We start from the raw sequence: 19,387 nt of genomic DNA on the forward strand, positions 1-19,387 counted from the left end.
TCCTTATTGACAGGGCACAAAGATTTAATGGCAGTCGAGATTGTCCTCTGACCAATAAGACATTTTCTAGACAGTGGAACAGCTGCACACCTGGGAGAAAGTTTGAAGTATTCGGACTACTCAGTCTTGTCCAGCCCACTGGTTCATCAGGAAAGTTTTCTGTAAGTTCCCTTCAGTTCAAATAAATGCAGTTTTATTTATACAGCACTAAATCACAACAGCAGCCGCTTCAAGGCACTTTATATTGTAAGGTAGACCCTACAACAGGGGTGACCAACTCCACACCTCGAGAGCCGGTGTCCTGCAGGTTTTAGATGTGTCCTTGCTCCAACACAGCTGATTTAAATGACTAAATTACCTCCTCAACATTTCTTGAAGTTCTCCAGAGGCCTGGTGATGAACTAATTATTTGATTCAGGTGTGTTGACCCAGGGTGTTATCAAAAACCTGCAGGACAGCGGCTCTTGAGGCCTGGAGTTGCCCACCAATGCCCTACAATAATACATACAGTCCTTATTGTTTTCGTATTCCAGTGTTGTCACTGTTCCTGTGTCTCCTGTCTCCTTCTTAGTTTGAGTCTGCAGTTGTTTGTTAGGAATTCTTTTAAAAGGGAGATTTTATTTCTTGGTTTGTCTTGTGCAGTTCTGGTAGAAGATCAAGACACAACTTCTTTCACATGAAGTTTTATGGAGGTGGAGTGTATTTCACAGCAAGACATGAGAACTGTACAGACGGAAAAATACACGATATATAGACTTTGCTCTTTTTTCCCTTTGGGTCCACAACATTCTTGTACTTGTTGCCATTTTTGAGATTTTCAGCTATGCAGAGGTGGCAAAAGCACACACACTCTTTACTTAAGTAGAAGTACAGATATTAGTGTTGAAAAATACTCCAGTAAAAGTTGAAGTACTGATTCAACTTCTTTACTCAAGTAAAAGTGAAAAAGCACTCTGAAATGTACTCAAAGTGAGGAAGTAGAAGTAGCTCCTTGAAGAACATTTCTACCACCTGTCTTTGTGCAAAGCTAACTGAACCCTGTGCGACATTAACGTAATAATTAAATGATTATTAGTCTAATAGCAGCACGGTGGCACGGTGGCAAGCACTGTTGCCGCACAGCAAGAAGGTCCTGAGTTCAATTTCACCATCAGGCCGGGGTCTTTCTGTGTGGAGTTTGCATGTTCTCCCCGTGTTTGCATGGGTTCCCTCCGGGCACTCCGGCTTCCTCCCACCACCCACATGCAGCTTGTGGGGATAGGTTAATTGGATAATCCAAATTGCCACTAGGTGTGAATGTGCGAGTGAATGGGTGGATGACTGGGTGTGTAAAGTGCTTTGGGCGGGACTAGTAAAAGCGCTATACAAATACAGGCCATTTAATCTGCCTCTCTGTGTCTTGAGCTTGAACTTCAATATTTTCAGCTGTTTGGTCAAAGTCTTCTTTCACAGTGTTTGAGGAGTTTCCAGAGTCCCTCTTTGTAATCCTGAGCAACTCCATTGATGGGCTTGAATCTGTGGTTCTTGTGAGTTTCTGAGTGCAAGCACACAACACACACTGGCTCAAGATCGTCCACACAGAAGAGTGCCAGATTTTCCTTGTGCAGTTTGCAGTAAATAGGTTTTTAAGTTTTGTGGTGGATCGCCTTGTAAAAATGTTGTCCTGCAAATTGGACATGTAACAGAGGTCTCTGTCCACCATCTCTGAAGACACGCTCTGCAGAAACTGTGGCTGCACCACAGGATTACAGGATCTTGAAAGATTTCAAGGCAGATTGGACATTTGAGATTAGCCTCAGGCTGAGATTCCATTTTCTCCTTGCCTCAAACCTCTCAGTCACGTTTCTGCTCCCGAGTCAAGCTTCTGAAAACAGGCCTAAAATACATCCAATACCTCCAAGTAAACAGTAGCAGCTCTCCAAACACCAAAAGCTCCAGATAACAAACTCTGAGTAGGTAAAAAATAAAGCACAAGGAATCTCTGGACAGACAGTTCAGTTCCTCCTTTTAAAATGTCTTTAAAAAGTCTTTTCTAAATCTTCTGTAGTCATCAGATGGCCATAGTTGGAGTGCTCCACTATTAGCTTATTACTGCTGCATCCTCTGACATGCGCCGTCAAATGAAAAGATACTTTAGTTTTTTTGCCTCAGCTGATTCCAGTAAAAGGTTGGCATGGCATAATTCACTCCATAACACGCTCACAACTGATCAAAGATAATCGGCTCCTATGTCACATTTACATGACAAGCGCTTTACTTTTCATGTGCTTCATCTGTATATAGTTAACAATATGAAGCTAATGGCTAGTTTTCTGTAATTTGCACAGCTTTCTCTGTCTTTTTCTTTTATTATCAACCCTACAAAGTATGAAGGAAATTCACCCTGGAGCCAAAGCAGAGCAGTAACAGTAACCAGCTTCATGTTAGATGACGTGTGTGCTGGAGCTGAACAGGAAATATTTTTCAGCAGTCAATTGAAAATGACAGGACCTTAAGAGAAAGTTTGGATTGCAAAATCAAGATTTTTTTTAGATATTTGCAACTGAGGGACTTCCTGAATAAAAAGCTAAAAAACTCTCAGTTATCGACTGGGAATGAAGAGATTATAAATATATTCGAGAATGCATATAGAGATGGACCCTATCAAAGAATTATTTCCAAATTATATTGTTCACTGATCAATCTACGGGGTCATGATACAAGATATGTTAAAGCAAGATGGGAAACAGAGAGCAATCTATTCCTAACAGGAGAGGAATGGGATGGGATCTGTAGGCAGCAGTGGTCGGTAACAAGCTCCCCCTGGTGGAGGGAATTCAGTTGGAAGAATGTATTTCGTTATTTTATTACCCCAGCCCAAAAACCCAATTGTTCTCATAACACAACATGCTGGAGGCAGTGTGGACATGCAACAGCAAATCATTTCCACATTTTTTGGGAATGTCCTCGTGTGGTTCCATTTTGGAAGGAAATACATAAGGTCCTGGAAAAAGAAAATACAATTCATTTTGCAGTATTGTACCTAGGCAACCTAGAGAGTCTTAATCGATGTAAACCGGATAAATATTGGTTCAGTGTGCTGTCGGTAGCTTGCAAAAAGGCCATAACTCGCCTTTGGATTAAAGAGGATATTCCTACCATAGATGAATGGATTGATGTGATATATAATATTTTTGTTATGGAAAGAATAACTTTTAGGCTAAAGTGCCAGGCGGACTCATCTGAAGAATATTGGTTGAAATGGTTGAAATATGTACAAAATGGGACGCCCGATTTTCTATAATGTCATTGTATTTCTTGGTTTGTTTGTTTGTCTCTTCTGTTGTTGTTTGGTTTGGTTTTGCTTTCCCCCTCACGGTGAATAAATTGAATTTGTTGTGCATGTTGTATAAATAAGAAAACTAATAAAACATAAATTTAAAAAAAAAAAAAGAAAAGAAAATGACAGCTGGATTAGTAGAAGCCATTTCTTATATTTTATCAGGTATCTAACTATAGCCAAGGACACAAATGTAGTTGTTGATATAATATAGTCACTGCTAAGTTTAGCAGTGTTTCATGTGATCACCTTAAAACTCACCTGCTTTTTAGTCACTTACAGTAAAGCAGAGAGAATTCAGGAATAACAACATTCCCTCCGTCTTTTCAAAATGAGCTCCTACAGTTGGAGGGATTATTTTCATTCCTATTAACCAAAACCAAGTTTAGCACTAACCGACATAGCCAGAGTCACTCTAAAGCAGTGACTTTTACTGAAAGGCAACACTTAAAAGCTCCACTAATTATTAGTTTAACAAGATAAACTGGAGCAGATTAAAATGTGCTGCACGTCTGCACTCTACATGGACATCTTCACCTTTCTACACTCCTTCCTGGCTGAATAATTGTGAGATATTACTACTACTATAGTTACATAAATGTCTGCTATATTACAAATATTTTATAAAAATTATTTACTATTAACTGACAATGACAAGAGGTGGAGGGAATTATCAAACCATTTCATTAGGAAAAGAGTAACAAAACACCTCAGTACAAATAAAACTGTATTATTGGAAAATGATTGTGCATAAAAAACTAAAATAACTATTCTGTAGAAAAATGACCCCTTTAGTGTTAAATGGTTTTGATATAACTCCTGCATTTTAAATAATTACCGTATTTCCCGGACTACAAAGCACACCTGAATATTAGCCACACAAGCTAAAATGAGGGGAAAATCCTGTTTTGTACATACATTAGCCGCACCTGACTAAAAGCCGCAGGTGTTTCAATGTTGACTTATCATATGTAAGAGAATATGCACAAAGCAAATTGTCAGGAAAGAGATGGCTGTTTGGAGACACACCCCTTTTATTAATATTTTGAAAAACAAGTTATGGGTACATATTTGCACAACTTTTTAGGTATATGTACAAGTGTCGGTAATTACAAGTACGAAACATGTACTGTGCTTCATAAATGAGTAACAAATGTAGTACATAACAATAACCTACAGCACACCAGAAAAATAGATTCAGACTACCTTTTAGGCTCAGGTGCAGTGACACGGCTTTAACAAGAAGAAAAGTCAGTCATTCACCACCATCTTTCTCTTCTTCCTGCGCACTAAAACCACCAAAGTCCTCTTCTCCAGTGTCGGAAACGAACAGGCTCAGGATGGCTACGTCATCCACTCTCCGCTTCTCTCCTTCGTTGTCACTTTCAAAACCAAACAAATCCTCGTTGTCAGTGTTGGAGTCGAACACCCTCAGAAGGGCCGTGGCAGTGTCTCCATCCAGCCCTTCGAAATCCGTTGGTGATCATGGATGTTTTCACACTTTTCCACGCTGTCAGATTCCACCGGTGGAGTTGAGCATAACTTGCTTTTCGCAAGTTTATTGCCGCTCATCATCCACACCTCCCGCTGAACGCATAGCGCTACTTTGAAGTCTGTTTTTCGCGCTACTTCGTACGCCACTATGTTGCCTGGTGGACGGACATGTGACCAACATACCACTCTTGAACCCCGATCCTTCCGCCAGGCAACGTAGTGCCGTACAACAGCGGAACAAACAAAACAAATCGTCTTACGATATCACAAAAATCATGGACAATCCATAGAAAAGCCGCACCTGACTAAAAGCCGCAGGGTTCAAAGCTTGTGCAAAAAGTAGCGGCTTATAGCCCAACAATTACGGTATATGTTTCATGTCTAGTATCGTATTCTATAAATCGCTTGCAGTGGCTGTCGATGTTTAAGAGTCGGGGATCTACCATATCTCTGTTGAATGACTGAGCTTCTCACCCTGTGAAGAAAGCTCATATCTGTGATCTCACTGATTGGGTCTCTACTCAGAGCTTGTGACCATGCAGTAGATGACGGTAAGGAATGTCATAATTTCACTTTTAAGCTCGACTCTCTCTTCACCACAACAGACTGGTATAGCATCCGCATCACTGCAGAAATGGCACCATTCCAGAGTGGTGGTGTTCCCGTCCCAATAGGCAGTCTCAACATTCATGGATTGGACTTTCAGCGTCTTTGCCATTGAACGCCACCTCACACACATCACATGGCACCTCTATGGCACCTCCTGCGAGCGATGAGTGCACATGAGGCTCCATGTGATCTTTTCAGGCTGTGACTTGCTGAGCCACATATAATTTTATGTCATTAAATGACAATAAATAGCCAAAATGTTGGCTGTGTCTTATAAAAGACCTCACACTGGATCTTTCGTTCCAAGTTTTCAGGTGGATTATACACAGAAGATCCTTCCTTATTGACAGGGCACAAAGATTTAATGGCAGTCGAGATTGTCCTCTGACCAATAAGACATTTTCTAGACAGTGGAACAGCTGCACACCTGGGAGAAAGTTTGAAGTATTCGGACTACTCAGTCTTGTCCAGCCCACTGGTTCATCAGGGAAGTCTTCTGTAAGTTCCCTTCAGTTCAAATAAATGCAGTTTTATTTATACAGCACTAAATCACAACAGCAGCCGCTTCAAGGCACTTTATATTGTAAGGTAGACCCTACAACAGGGGTGACCAACTCCACACCTCGAGAGCCGGTGTCCTGCAGGTTTTAGATGTGTCCTTGCTCCAACACAGCTGATTTAAATGGCTAAATTACCTCCTCAACATTTCTTGAAGTTCTCCAGAGGCCTGGTGATGAACTAATCATTTGATTCAGGTGTGTTGACCCAGGGTGTTATCAAAAACCTGCAGGACAGCGGCTCTTGAGGCCTGGAGTTGCCCACCAATGCCCTACAATAATACATACAGTCCTTATTGTTTTCGTATTCCAGTGTTGTCACTGTTCCTGTGTCTCCTGTCTCCTTCTTAGTTTGAGTCTGCAGTTGTTTGTTAGGAATTCTTTTAAAGGGGAGATTTTATTTCTTGGTTTGTCTTGTGCAGTTCTGGTAGAAGATCAAGACACAACTTCTTTCACATGAACCTTTATGGAGTTGGAGTGTATTTCACAGCAAGACATGAGAACTGTACAGACGGAAAAATACACGATATATAGACTTTGCTCTTTTTTCCCTTTGGGTCCACAACATTCTTGTACTTGTTGCCATTTTTGAGATTTTCAGCTATGCAGAGGTGGCAAAAGCACACACACTCTTTACTTAAGTAGAAGTACAGATATTAGTGTTGAAAAATACTCCAGTAAAAGTTGAAGTACTGATTCAACTTCTTTACTCAAGTAAAAGTGAAAAAGCACTCTGAAATGTACTCAAAGTGAGGAAGTAGAAGTAGCTCCTTGAAGAACATTTCTACCACCTGTCTTTGTGCAAAGCTAACTGAACCCTGTGCGACATTAACGTAATAATTAAATGATTATTAGTCTAATAGCAGCACGGTGGCACGGTGGTTAGCACTGTTGCCGCACAGCAAGAAGGTCCTGAGTTCAATTTCACCATCAGGCCGGGGTCTTTCTGTGTGGAGTTTGCATGTTCTCCCCGTGTTTGCATGGGTTCCCTCCGGGTACTCCGGCTTCCTCCCACCACCCACATGCAGCTTGTGGGGATAGGTTAATTGGATAATCCAAATTGCCACTAGGTGTGAATGTGCGAGTGAATGGGTGGATGACTGGGTGTGTAAAGTGCTTTGGGCGGGACTAGTAAAAGCGCTATACAAATACAGGCCATTTAATCTGCCTCTCTGTGTCTTGAGCTTGAACTTCAATATTTTCAGCTGTTTGGTCAAAGTCTTCTTTCACAGTGTTTGAGGAGTTTCCAGAGTCCCTCTTTGTAATCCTGAGCAACTCCATTGATGGGCTTGAATCTGTGGTTCTTGTGAGTTTCTGAGTGCAAGCACACAACACACACTGGCTCAAGATCGTCCACACAGAAGAGTGCCAGATTTTCCTTGTGCAGTTTGCAGTAAATAGGTTTTTAAGTTTTGTGGTGGATCGCCTTGTAAAAATGTTGTCCTGCAAATTGGACATGTAACAGAGGTCTCTGTCCACCATCTCTGAAGACACGCTCTGCAGAAACTGTGGCTGCACCACAGGATTACAGGATCTTGAAAGATTTCAAGGCAGATTGGACATTTGAGATTAGCCTCAGGCTGAGATTCCATTTTCTCCTTGCCTCAAACCTCTCAGTCACGTTTCTGCTCCCGAGTCAAGCTTCTGAAAACAGGCCTAAAATACATCCAATACCTCCAAGTAAACAGTAGCAGCTCTCCAAACACCAAAAGCTCCAGATAACAAACTCTGAGTAGGTAAAAAATAAAGCACAAGGAATCTCTGGACAGACAGTTCAGTTCCTCCTTTTAAAATGTCTTTAAAAAGTCTTTTCTAAATCTTCTGTAGTCATCAGATGGCCACAGTTGGAGTGCTCCACTATTAGCTTATTACTGCTGCATCCTCTGACATGCGCCGTCAAATGAAAAGATACTTTAGTTTTTTTGCCTCAGCTGATTCCAGTAAAAGGTTGGCATGGCATAATTCACTCCATAACACGCTCACAACTGATCAAAGATAATCGGCTCCTATGTCACATTTACATGACAAGCGCTTTACTTTTCATGTGCTTCATCTGTATATAGTTAACAATATGAAGCTAATGGCTAGTTTTCTGTAATTTGCACAGCTTTCTCTGTCTTTTTCTTTTATTATCAACCCTACAAAGTATGAAGGAAATTCACCCTGGAGCCAAAGCAGAGCAGTAACAGTAACCAGCTTCATGTTAGATGACGTGTGTGCTGGAGCTGAACAGGAAATATTTTTCAGCAGTCAATTGAAAATGACAGGACCTTAAGAGAAAGTTTGGATTGCAAAATCAAGATTTTTTTTAGATATTTGCAACTGAGGGACTTCCTGAATAAAAAGCTAAAAAACTCTCAGTTATCGACTGGGAATGAAGAGATTATAAATATATTCGAGAATGTATATAGAGATGGACCCTATCAAAGAATTATTTCCAAATTATATTGTTCACTGATCAATCTACGGGGTCATGATACAAGATATGTTAAAGCAAGATGGGAAACAGAGAGCAATCTATTCCTAACAGGAGAGGAATGGGATGGGATCTGTAGGCAGCAGTGGTCGGTAACAAGCTCCCCCTGGTGGAGGGAATTCAGTTGGAAGAATGTATTTCGTTATTTTATTACCCCAGCCCAAAAACCCAATTGTTCTCATAACACAACATGCTGGAGGCAGTGTGGACATGCAACAGCAAATCATTTCCACATTTTTTGGGAATGTCCTCGTGTGGTTCCATTTTGGAAGGAAATACATAAGGTCCTGGAAAAAGAAAATACAATTCATTTTGCAGTATTGTACCTAGGCAACCTAGAGAGTCTTAATCGATGTAAACCGGATAAATATTGGTTCAGTGTGCTGTCGGTAGCTTGCAAAAAGGCCATAACTCGCCTTTGGATTAAAGAGGATATTCCTACCATAGATGAATGGATTGATGTGATATATAATATTTTTGTTATGGAAAGAATAACTTTTAGGCTAAAGTGCCAGGCGGACTCATCTGAAGAATATTGGTTGAAATGGTTGAAATATGTACAAAATGGGACGCCCGATTTTCTATAATGTCATTGTATTTCTTGGTTTGTTTGTTTGTCTCTTCTGTTGTTGTTTGGTTTGGTTTTGCTTTCCCCCTCACGGTGAATAAATTGAATTTGTTGTGCATGTTGTATAAATAAGAAAACTAATAAAACATAAATTTAAAAAAAAAAAAAGAAAAGAAAATGACAGCTGGATTAGTAGAAGCCATTTCTTATATTTTATCAGGTATCTAACTATAGCCAAGGACACAAATGTAGTTGTTGATATAATATAGTCACTGCTAAGTTTAGCAGTGTTTCATGTGATCACCTTAAAACTCACCTGCTTTTTAGTCACTTACAGTAAAGCAGAGAGAATTCAGGAATAACAACATTCCCTCCGTCTTTTCAAAATGAGCTCCTACAGTTGGAGGGATTATTTTCATTCCTATTAACCAAAACCAAGTTTAGCACTAACCGACATAGCCAGAGTCACTCTAAAGCAGTGACTTTTACTGAAAGGCAACACTTAAAAGCTCCACTAATTATTAGTTTAACAAGATAAACTGGAGCAGATTAAAATGTGCTGCACGTCTGCACTCTACATGGACATCTTCACCTTTCTACACTCCTTCCTGGCTGAATAATTGTGAGATATTACTACTACTATAGTTACATAAATGTCTGCTATATTACAAATATTTTATAAAAATTATTTACTATTAACTGACAATGACAAGAGGTGGAGGGAATTATCAAACCATTTCATTAGGAAAAGAGTAACAAAACACCTCAGTACAAATAAAACTGTATTATTGGAAAATGATTGTGCATAAAAAACTAAAATAACTATTCTGTAGAAAAATGACCCCTTTAGTGTTAAATGGTTTTGATATAACTCCTGCATTTTAAATAATTACCGTATTTCCCGGACTACAAAGCACACCTGAATATTAGCCACACAAGCTAAAATGAGGGGAAAATCCTGTTTTGTACATACATTAGCCGCACCTGACTAAAAGCCGCAGGTGTTTCAATGTTGACTTATCATATGTAAGAGAATATGCACAAAGCAAATTGTCAGGAAAGAGATGGCTGTTTGGAGACACACCCCTTTTATTAATATTTTGAAAAACAAGTTATGGGTACATATTTGCACAACTTTTTAGGTATATGTACAAGTGTCGGTAATTACAAGTACGAAACATGTACTGTGCTTCATAAATGAGTAACAAATGTAGTACATAACAATAACCTACAGCACACCAGAAAAATAGATTCAGACTACCTTTTAGGCTCAGGTGCAGTGACACGGCTTTAACAAGAAGAAAAGTCAGTCATTCACCACCATCTTTCTCTTCTTCCTGCGCACTAAAACCACCAAAGTCCTCTTCTCCAGTGTCGGAAACGAACAGGCTCAGGATGGCTACGTCATCCACTCTCCGCTTCTCTCCTTCGTTGTCACTTTCAAAACCAAACAAATCCTCGTTGTCAGTGTTGGAGTCGAACACCCTCAGAAGGGCCGTGGCAGTGTCTCCATCCAGCCCTTCGAAATCCGTTGGTGATCATGGATGTTTTCACACTTTTCCACGCTGTCAGATTCCACCGGTGGAGTTGAGCATAACTTGCTTTTCGCAAGTTTATTGCCGCTCATCATCCACACCTCCCGCTGAACGCATAGCGCTACTTTGAAGTCTGTTTTTCGCGCTACTTCGTACGCCACTATGTTGCCTGGTGGACGGACATGTGACCAACATACCACTCTTGAACCCCGATCCTTCCGCCAGGCAACGTAGTGCCGTACAACAGCGGAACAAACAAAACAAATCGTCTTACGATATCACAAAAATCATGGACAATCCATAGAAAAGCCGCACCTGACTAAAAGCCGCAGGGTTCAAAGCTTGTGCAAAAAGTAGCGGCTTATAGCCCGACAATTACGGTATATGTTTCATGTCTAGTATCGTATTCTATAAATCGCTTGCAGTGGCTGTCGATGTTTAAGAGTCGGGATCTACCATATCTCTGTTGAATGACTGAGCTTCTCACCCTGTGAAGAAAGCTCATATCTGTGATCTCACTGATTGGGTCTCTACTCAGAGCTTGTGACCATGCAGTAGATGACGGTAAGGAATGTCATAATTTCACTTTTAAGCTCGACTCACTCTTCACCACAACAGACTGGTATAGCATCCGCATCACTGCAGAAATGGCACCATTCCAGAGTGGTGGTGTTCCCGTCCCAATAGGCAGTCTCAACATTCATGGATTGGACTTTCAGCGTCTTTGCCATTGAACGCCACCTCACACACATCACATGGCACCTCTATGGCACCTCCTGCGAGCGATGAGTGCACATGAGGCTCCATGTGATCTTTTCAGGCTGTGACTTGCTGAGCCACATATAATTTTATGTCATTAAATGACAATAAATAGCCAAAATGTTGGCTGTGTCTTATAAAAGACCTCACACTGGATCTTTCGTTCCAAGTTTTCAGGTGGATTATACACAGAAGATCCTTCCTTATTGACAGGGCACAAAGATTTAATGGCAGTCGAGATTGTCCTCTGACCAATAAGACATTTTCTAGACAGTGGAACAGCTGCACACCTGGGAGAAAGTTTGAAGTATTCGGACTACTCAGTCTTGTCCAGCCCACTGGTTCATCAGGAAAGTTTTCTGTAAGTTCCCTTCAGTTCAAATAAATGCAGTTTTATTTATACAGCACTAAATCACAACAGCAGCCGCTTCAAGGCACTTTATATTGTAAGGTAGACCCTACAACGGGGTGACCAACTCCACACCTCGAGAGCCGGTGTCCTGCAGGTTTTAGATGTGTCCTTGCTCCAACACAGCTGATTTAAATGACTAAATTACCTCCTCAACATTTCTTGAAGTTCTCCAGAGGCCTGGTGATGAACTAATTATTTGATTCAGGTGTGTTGACCCAGGGTGTTATCAAAAACCTGCAGGACAGCGGCTCTTGAGGCCTGGAGTTGCCCACCAATGCCCTACAATAATACATACAGTCCTTATTGTTTTCGTATTCCAGTGTTGTCACTGTTCCTGTGTCTCCTGTCTCCTTCTTAGTTTGAGTCTGCAGTTGTTTGTTAGGAATTCTTTTAAAAGGGAGATTTTATTTCTTGGTCTGTCTTGTGCAGTTCTGGTAGAAGATCAAGACACAACTTCTTTCACATGAACTTTTATGGAGTTGGAGTGTATTTCACAGCAAGACATGAGAACTGTACAGACGGAAAAATACACGATATATAGACTTTGCTCTTTTTTCCCTTTGGGTCCACAACATTCTTGTACTTGTTGCCATTTTTGAGATTTTCAGCTATGCAGAGGTGGCAAAAGCACACACACTCTTTACTTAAGTAGAAGTACAGATATTAGTGTTGAAAAATACTCCAGTAAAAGTTGAAGTACTGATTCAACTTCTTTACTCAAGTAAAAGTGAAAAAGCACTCTGAAATGTACTCAAAGTGAGGAAGTAGAAGAACATTTCTACCACCTGTCTTTGTGCAAAGCTAACTGAACCCTGTGCGACATTAACGTAATAATTAAATTATTATTAGTCTAATAGCAGCACAGTGGCACGGTGGTTAGCACTGTTGCCGCACAGCAAGAAGGTCCTGAGTTCAATTCCACCATCAGGCCGGGGTCTTTCTGTGTCGAGTTTGCATGTTCTCCCCGTGTTTGCGTGGGTTCCCTCCGGGTACTCCGGCTTCCTCCCACCACCCACATGCAGCTTGTGGGGATAGGTTAATTGGATAATCCAAATTGCCACTAGGTGTGAATGTGCGAGTGAATGGTTCTCCCTGTGTGTTGGCCCTGCGACAAACTGCCGACCTGTCCAGGGTTTACCCCGCCTCTCGCCCTATGACAGCTGGGATAGGCTCCAGCGCCCCCCGCGACCCTGAAAAGGATAAGCGGAAGTGGATGGATGGATAGTCTAATATTAGGCGATAGGAAGGCAAACCTTATTTCAGTCTAAATTTAAATTCTGATAAAGGAATCACAACTCACAATAATTTCTATTGAGCCTCCAGTAGATTTTCTTAGTGTTTGATCAGCTGACCTGCTGCTCTCTGTGGCTGTGCACAACTGAATTTAACCAGATGTCAGCAGATGTTTTATGAGTTGTCCTGGCAGATTTCCATCCTCTACACTGACAGTACACTGATTATGCTGTCTTTCTACTGTACACAAACAGTAATGACAGCACAGCAAACCAGCCTGTTTATCCTGCACTAATTTTACCCTTAAGTAATTTAACCTTTAGTAACACAGTTAGTGTACCTCAGTTTGTTTTGCAGCACATTTCACAATATGAAAAAACCATAGTGTCACATGTACAGACCCAATATCTGATTTAAAAACACACGAAAACGTAATCGTTCGGGCCTTGGACTCAGCAAAGTCACCAACTAATGGTGCTGAAAGCCAAAGTGCTGGTAGTATTTCTCACTGTCACCAAGTTCTTGCTTGTGTTATTGCAGGGCTCCTTTTGGCTGCGCCCCTCCTATGTTAAGGTTCGTGGGAAATTGCTCCGGCTGTCTATGAACAGATCTGATAGTAGATGGAAATTTAAACATAAAACTACACAAGATTTGTGTGGTATTTAGTGTTTTAACTGAATACTTTATGTCAGGAGGTGAATGGAAGTTGATGAAAAGGCTTTGTAGAGTTGAAGATGGAAAGAAGACAGAATAATAGAATAATAAGTGATGATGAAGAGGGGAAAGAGCAAAACTGCATCTTTGCTCAGTGTGTTGATGTGTTGAAGGCATTAATTCTCTCCTGTTTATTCTTTTATTTCGTAAAAAATAATTTGACATAGTTCTCATTTTTATACTTCGTTTTATCTTAGTTTACTTTGCATTTTTCTTTTTTGTTTATGTGCCTTACGTGCTTTTCCTAACTGTAACTGTGCAAGTCTGTGAGCGAACAGCTGCTTCATCGTTTTATCTACATGACAGTCAGAGGGCAGTTTATATCGGTGTTTGTGTACTTCCACAGCTTGACAGCAGAATCACCAGTGAAAAGGTCACTTCTCTAATTGGCTCGTCACTCACTCCTGTAGACGTCTTATTGGCACTTTGACCTCTAAATATAAAACATTTACTACAATTAATGTTTAATTTTCTGTTAAATCGCTGGCTTTTTCAGGTTAATGATACATCTTGAGACTTTATTATACATAAACAGAGTTGGTCTACATACAGCTGAGACAATATTACTGTGTTGCCTTATTTTACAGAAATCTGTGTTTTCCTGTTACTTCTTGCTTTTGGGGATCAAATGTATAATATAATTGGTTTAAAAATATTCCATCACAGGCCTGAAAGTCAAAACCTGTTTGATAGGCAACAACAGTTTTATATGCAAAAACCATGAAAGTGACTTGTAAACCTGGATATTGTTATATAAAGCAAGAGTGATATTTATTCATTCATATATGATTTTTTTAAACTCAATTTTTATTATCGTTCACAACCTTTTGCAACTTGTACTTGTCAATGTTCACAAGTTGAACAGATACTGGAGCAGGAACAGCAATGTAGAAGTACAAATTAAAATAAAAACTCCAAAAAGGAAACACAAAACAATAAAAAAAACTTAACATAATATTAAATAACATGTGACAATCTTAGTAGCAAAAATGAACAAAATGAAACAAACCTATGCTAGATTATTGAAACGATAAAGCATGTATGGGTCGCCAACGTTCGGTGAACAATTCTCTCTGAATCCACAGAGCATATAAGTATAAATCTCTCTTACTTTATGGTAATGGTTAATGGCCTGTATTTGTATAGCGCTTTTCTAGTCCCTAAGGACCCCAAAGCGCTTTACACAACCAGTCATCCACCCATTCACACACACTTTCACACACTGGTGATGGCAAGCTACATTGTAGCCACAGCCACCGTGGGGCGCACTGACAGAGGCGAGGCTGCCGGACACTGGCGCCACCGGGCCCTCTGACCACCACCAGTAGGCAACGGGTGAAGTGTCTTGCCCAAGGACACAACGACCAAGACTGTCCAAGCCGGGGCTTGAACCGGCAACCTTCTGATTACAAGACGAACGCCCAACTCTTGAGCCACGATCGCCCCATATCATACCCTTATCAATCCACATATTATATGAAGGTGGGTCAAGATTTAGCCGTGTAATGGTGATACACTTTAGTGCTGCTGTAAGCAAGATTCTTAAGAGATACTTTTTATTGTTTCCTATAAAACCCTTTTGTAAAACCCCTGAAATGGCGAACTGTTGGTTCTTTGTTAGTGGTTGTTGGAAGACTGTATTCAGGGCTTTAAATATGTCATTCCAAAATGAGCAGATTTTGGGGCATGACCAGAATATGTGTGAATGGGTTCCTAAGTGAGTACCACAATTTCGCCAACAGGTGTCAGGGGTTGTAGGGTTCATTTTAGGAGTCATCTCTGGGGTTCTGATATACATCTTATGACCATCTTTAAATTCTCTCCACAGCCCTGAATTAGTCACAAGATGGAATTCACCGAACACCTCTTCCCAGGTCTCCTCTGAAATTTGAGTGCCAATCTCAGCTTCCCACCTAGCTTTAACCCTTTAAGACCTACCATAGAACCAAGTCCGCCAGAGCTTATATTATATTTTTACATGCTGTGGAGCCATTTGTGGGAGCATTTCAAGTTGCTATACATCAATACAACCATTACAGCCTAGATTTTAATAATATGTCTGCATCAAGTGCATAGTAATTACATAAATTGCAAAAAAGTGCAATAAACTACAAAAATATAGAAAATCGTTTTTGTTTTTTTAACATATATTTCTAGTTAGAGAAATTTAAGAGGCTTATCCCTCAAAACTGTAAATACAAAAAAGTTGCACAAAATAGTTTCCGACCACAGGAAATTTATTTTGAGTGCATTCATTGTTTTATTTTTGAAATACACCAATTTTTATATACTGCAGAAAAAACGAAAATAAATATTATAATGCAAATTTGCAAAAAAGCAGCATATGCATCAAAATAAACTATTTCCAGCAGTGCAATATGAGTCCTAAGCATCCCAGAAACGACACAGAAAATCATAAAGTCAAACATAACTTTTAAAAACACCACCAACAAGGAATTACTTTGATATAATTTTAGAAAAATATTAACATTCATATATGATGGTCTGAAGATATTTTTCACTAAAAATGATCCGTTTTTAATATATATTCAGTCAAGAAAAACATTTCTGCCTTTTAAATGTTTTTAAATATAAATATAGTATTACAAAGGAATTTAGTGTCCTTGATGGTGCAGCCCTGTTAATTAACACCTGTCTTATTGTTTTCAAATTTTTGAGTATTAGTTTTTCTGCCCACTGTGCTATTTTAGTGTCTGTTGTGGATGCAGTGTTTGTTGTCAGTCCCTTAGCCTTCGTTTTTGTTCTTCTTCTGAATCTCGATGCTTTTATTGACCTTTATATACTCTCTGTTCTTCTCTCTCCAGTGTTATTCAGTGAGTCCTGTGAACCCACATTAGAAATTGTGTACCTCCCCTCTCTCCAACACCATGAGTGTCGTAGCTCTCTCACCGGTGGCCCCTGAGCCAGCCTCGCCGATGCTCACCTCTGTCACTCCTGTCACCCCGAACCTGGACCCCAGCACCTCGAGCTCACTTGCTGCTATCACTGTTCCCCCTCTCGGCCTGGAGCATCAGTCGAAGGATGGCTCTTCCTCACCGGGCCCAGGCCCCAGCCAGGGAAGCCTCACTGAAGGACCTCACATGGGACAAGACAACTCCCGGAGGTATAAAACTAGCCAGAGTGATGATCATAACAATTCATGTGTTTTCTCTCATGTTATACACTATTTCTTAAGGTCTAAGTAAGTCTGTGGAAAAGATCACGAGGTCATTCTGTAGCAGTGCTATAAGTCTGTATTGTTGAGGTTGTCTGTCTTGTGCGGCGTGTGTTTTTCTTCAGGTCAAAGAAACCTCCGCCTCTCCACACTGGAGCCGACTGGAAGGTCGTCCTACACCTACCAGAGATTGAGAAGTGGCTGAGAGCAACCAGTGACAGAGTGACGCAGCTCACACACTCTGTGGGGCAAGACAGCAACAACCGGCACGTGGACGTCCACTTAGTGCAACTCAAGGTAGGAATGCCTGTTTATTTCTGTTTGATGGAAACAGAAAAGGCTTTGACATCTGTTGAATTTAGAATTGCTCGATGAGAATCAACATCAACATTGAGTCTGTAGCATCTTTTGTGATGCTGGAGATGACAGTTTGTGTGGTGTGGGATTAAGATTAAATAAAATCCTTCATTGGCTGCTACTTAGTAAGCTGATCTCCGATTAGCTTCAGTTTTAAAAGATGTTTAGATGTTAACTTGCAGCTGTTGTTTCACACATGCTGTCATCTGAACCTCATGTCCTTTTAGCTCCTTGACACTCCCTTTGCACCTATTACTGACATTTAGATTTTAGTGGTAGGTTCTGATATTAGTGCCTCCATAGTCAGTGTTGGGGAGTAACGGAATACATGTACCGCCGTTACGTATTTAAAATACAAAATATGAGTAACTGTATTCCGTTACAGTTACCGTTTAAAAAGCTGGTATTTAGAATACAGTTACTTTGTTGAAATAAATGGATACAGCAGCGGTACTTCCCTGTTTCATATTGTCGCGGGTCAGGACTGTTTGGGTTTTGTTTGACAGCTATGTTCTGTTGTTCCAGGCGGCAGTGTTACGGTTGCCATGGTTACAGGGTGACGCTCTCTCTGCGTGTTTCCTGGGTGAGAGAGGCCTTTTTGTTGTTGTTGTGCTAAGCTAATAGGCAGAATGCTACAGGCATAGCTCTAAAGAATGTAGCATCATAGGCAGTGTAGTCCGTGCTGCAGGGAGAATGGACTGCCATACACGTTATGTGTCTGTGAGCGAGGGAGGGAGAAAAAGGAAAAGTACGAGCTGTCATCGAGCAAAAACGGGAGCTGGAAGCATGTAAATATAATAATAACCACTGCAGCCAAGAAGAGTGTCTGACGAGCCCAGTTGTAAGTAAGCTATTAAGACTCGACTGTACACCGTGTTCGTGTTTTCCTCCAAAAACAATAAGTTCTGTTGGAGCAGCCTTTCAACGCCTCTCTCTGTCTCTAGCTAGCAAAGTTGACCCAGACAACAAAGTAAAGCTAGTTTTCGGCTACGAGCCGACACAGAACCCACCGTATTAGCCAGAGGTCCTTTACTACGGTTCAGAGCCGCGGACCTTCAGTAACAGTAATAAATCACAGCAATAGTACATTCATGTAGTTGTAAACAGCATGATAATATATTAAGTAATCCAAAGTATTCAGAATACGTTACTCTCATTGAGTAACGTAACGGAATACGTTACAGAATACATTTTGGGGCATGTATTCTGTAGTCTGTAATGGAATACATTTTAAAAGTAACCTTCCCAACACTGTCCATAGTGTACACTAGTGGTTTACAAGTCTGCCCTACAAGTGAAAGATCTCAGATTTGATCTAAGGAAGGGTATATTTCTTTGGGGTTGTGCCAGGAAGTGCATCTGGCTTAAAGAGTCCAAATCAGACATGTTGAGCTACCTGCTGTGGAGAAACTGTGAATAAGTGAGCAACCAAAAGTAACTTAGATGTTCGTACATGGTGTTATCAGAGTTGAGGCTTAATTTCAGTATTAACTTGAAAGTTCCTGAATATGTTGTTAAGCGTTCTGAATGAAATAGAAATGTATATATTTGTGTCAGTGCAGGAACGTTAGAGTCAGCGCGTACTGTCTCTCTCTGCGTAACCATGGTGCATTCAAAGGCAGTAGCATAGCGTAGCATACATGCACACGTGCAGAACCTCAGCTGATCCAGGTGGTGAATTTCCCATGATGCCCTTCCTTTCTTCGTGGTCTGGATGTTATGTAATAACTGGCTTTCACTCAGTTACTGACTGTTCATTTATTTATGTCCAGCCACTCCCCAGATTCGTCAGATTCTGCAGCACCAGCCGTCGGTCTTACTCTGTATTATACATCAGTATTTATGTAAGAAGAAGGAAATATGTTGTTTATTTTTGATTGCTTGAATTAATGATGTCTGGCTGGAACAGTTTAAATCCTTCCACAGCTTTGACAGAAACTGCACTTTTTGGGAAATGACTGCTGGCACTCTTTTTCTCTTGATTCTGACCACATATTGCACAGATAGATCAGTGGAGAGGAGCAGCAACTGTAGTCCCTCTCGATGTTTGAGCTCTTGAACTCTGTAACCCTACAGAGGAAACTCGTTTTAGCTGCTAAAATGTTTGAAGGTTAGATATAAACTGACTGGTAAATCGAAACCATTGCCTTCAGCCTTGGCTGCTCCTTCATAACAACAG

The 19,387-nt window shown here is 40.6% G+C and overlaps 1 protein-coding gene across 4 annotated transcripts in view; it reads left to right on the forward strand.

Annotated features, from left to right (window-relative positions):
• Positions 1-19,387, forward strand: part of akap6 (A kinase (PRKA) anchor protein 6) — a 248,945-nt gene that overhangs the window by 27,834 nt on the left and 201,724 nt on the right. For all 4 annotated transcript variants that reach the window (XR_014871151.1, XM_085143172.1, XM_085143170.1 and 1 more), the window contains exons 2-3: positions 16,502-16,800; positions 16,977-17,148. Coding sequence is in view for 3 of the 4 variants with exons in the window: in XM_085143172.1 (XP_084999298.1) it covers positions 16,565-16,800; positions 16,977-17,148 (408 nt within the window). In the remaining variant the exon portion in view is untranslated. The remainder of the gene's footprint in view (positions 1-16,501; positions 16,801-16,976; positions 17,149-19,387) is intronic.

The sequence above is a fragment of the Neolamprologus multifasciatus genome, chromosome 19 (genome assembly GCF_963576455.1).
Source record: "Neolamprologus multifasciatus chromosome 19, fNeoMul1.2, whole genome shotgun sequence".
NCBI lineage: Eukaryota > Metazoa > Chordata > Actinopteri > Cichliformes > Cichlidae > Neolamprologus > Neolamprologus multifasciatus.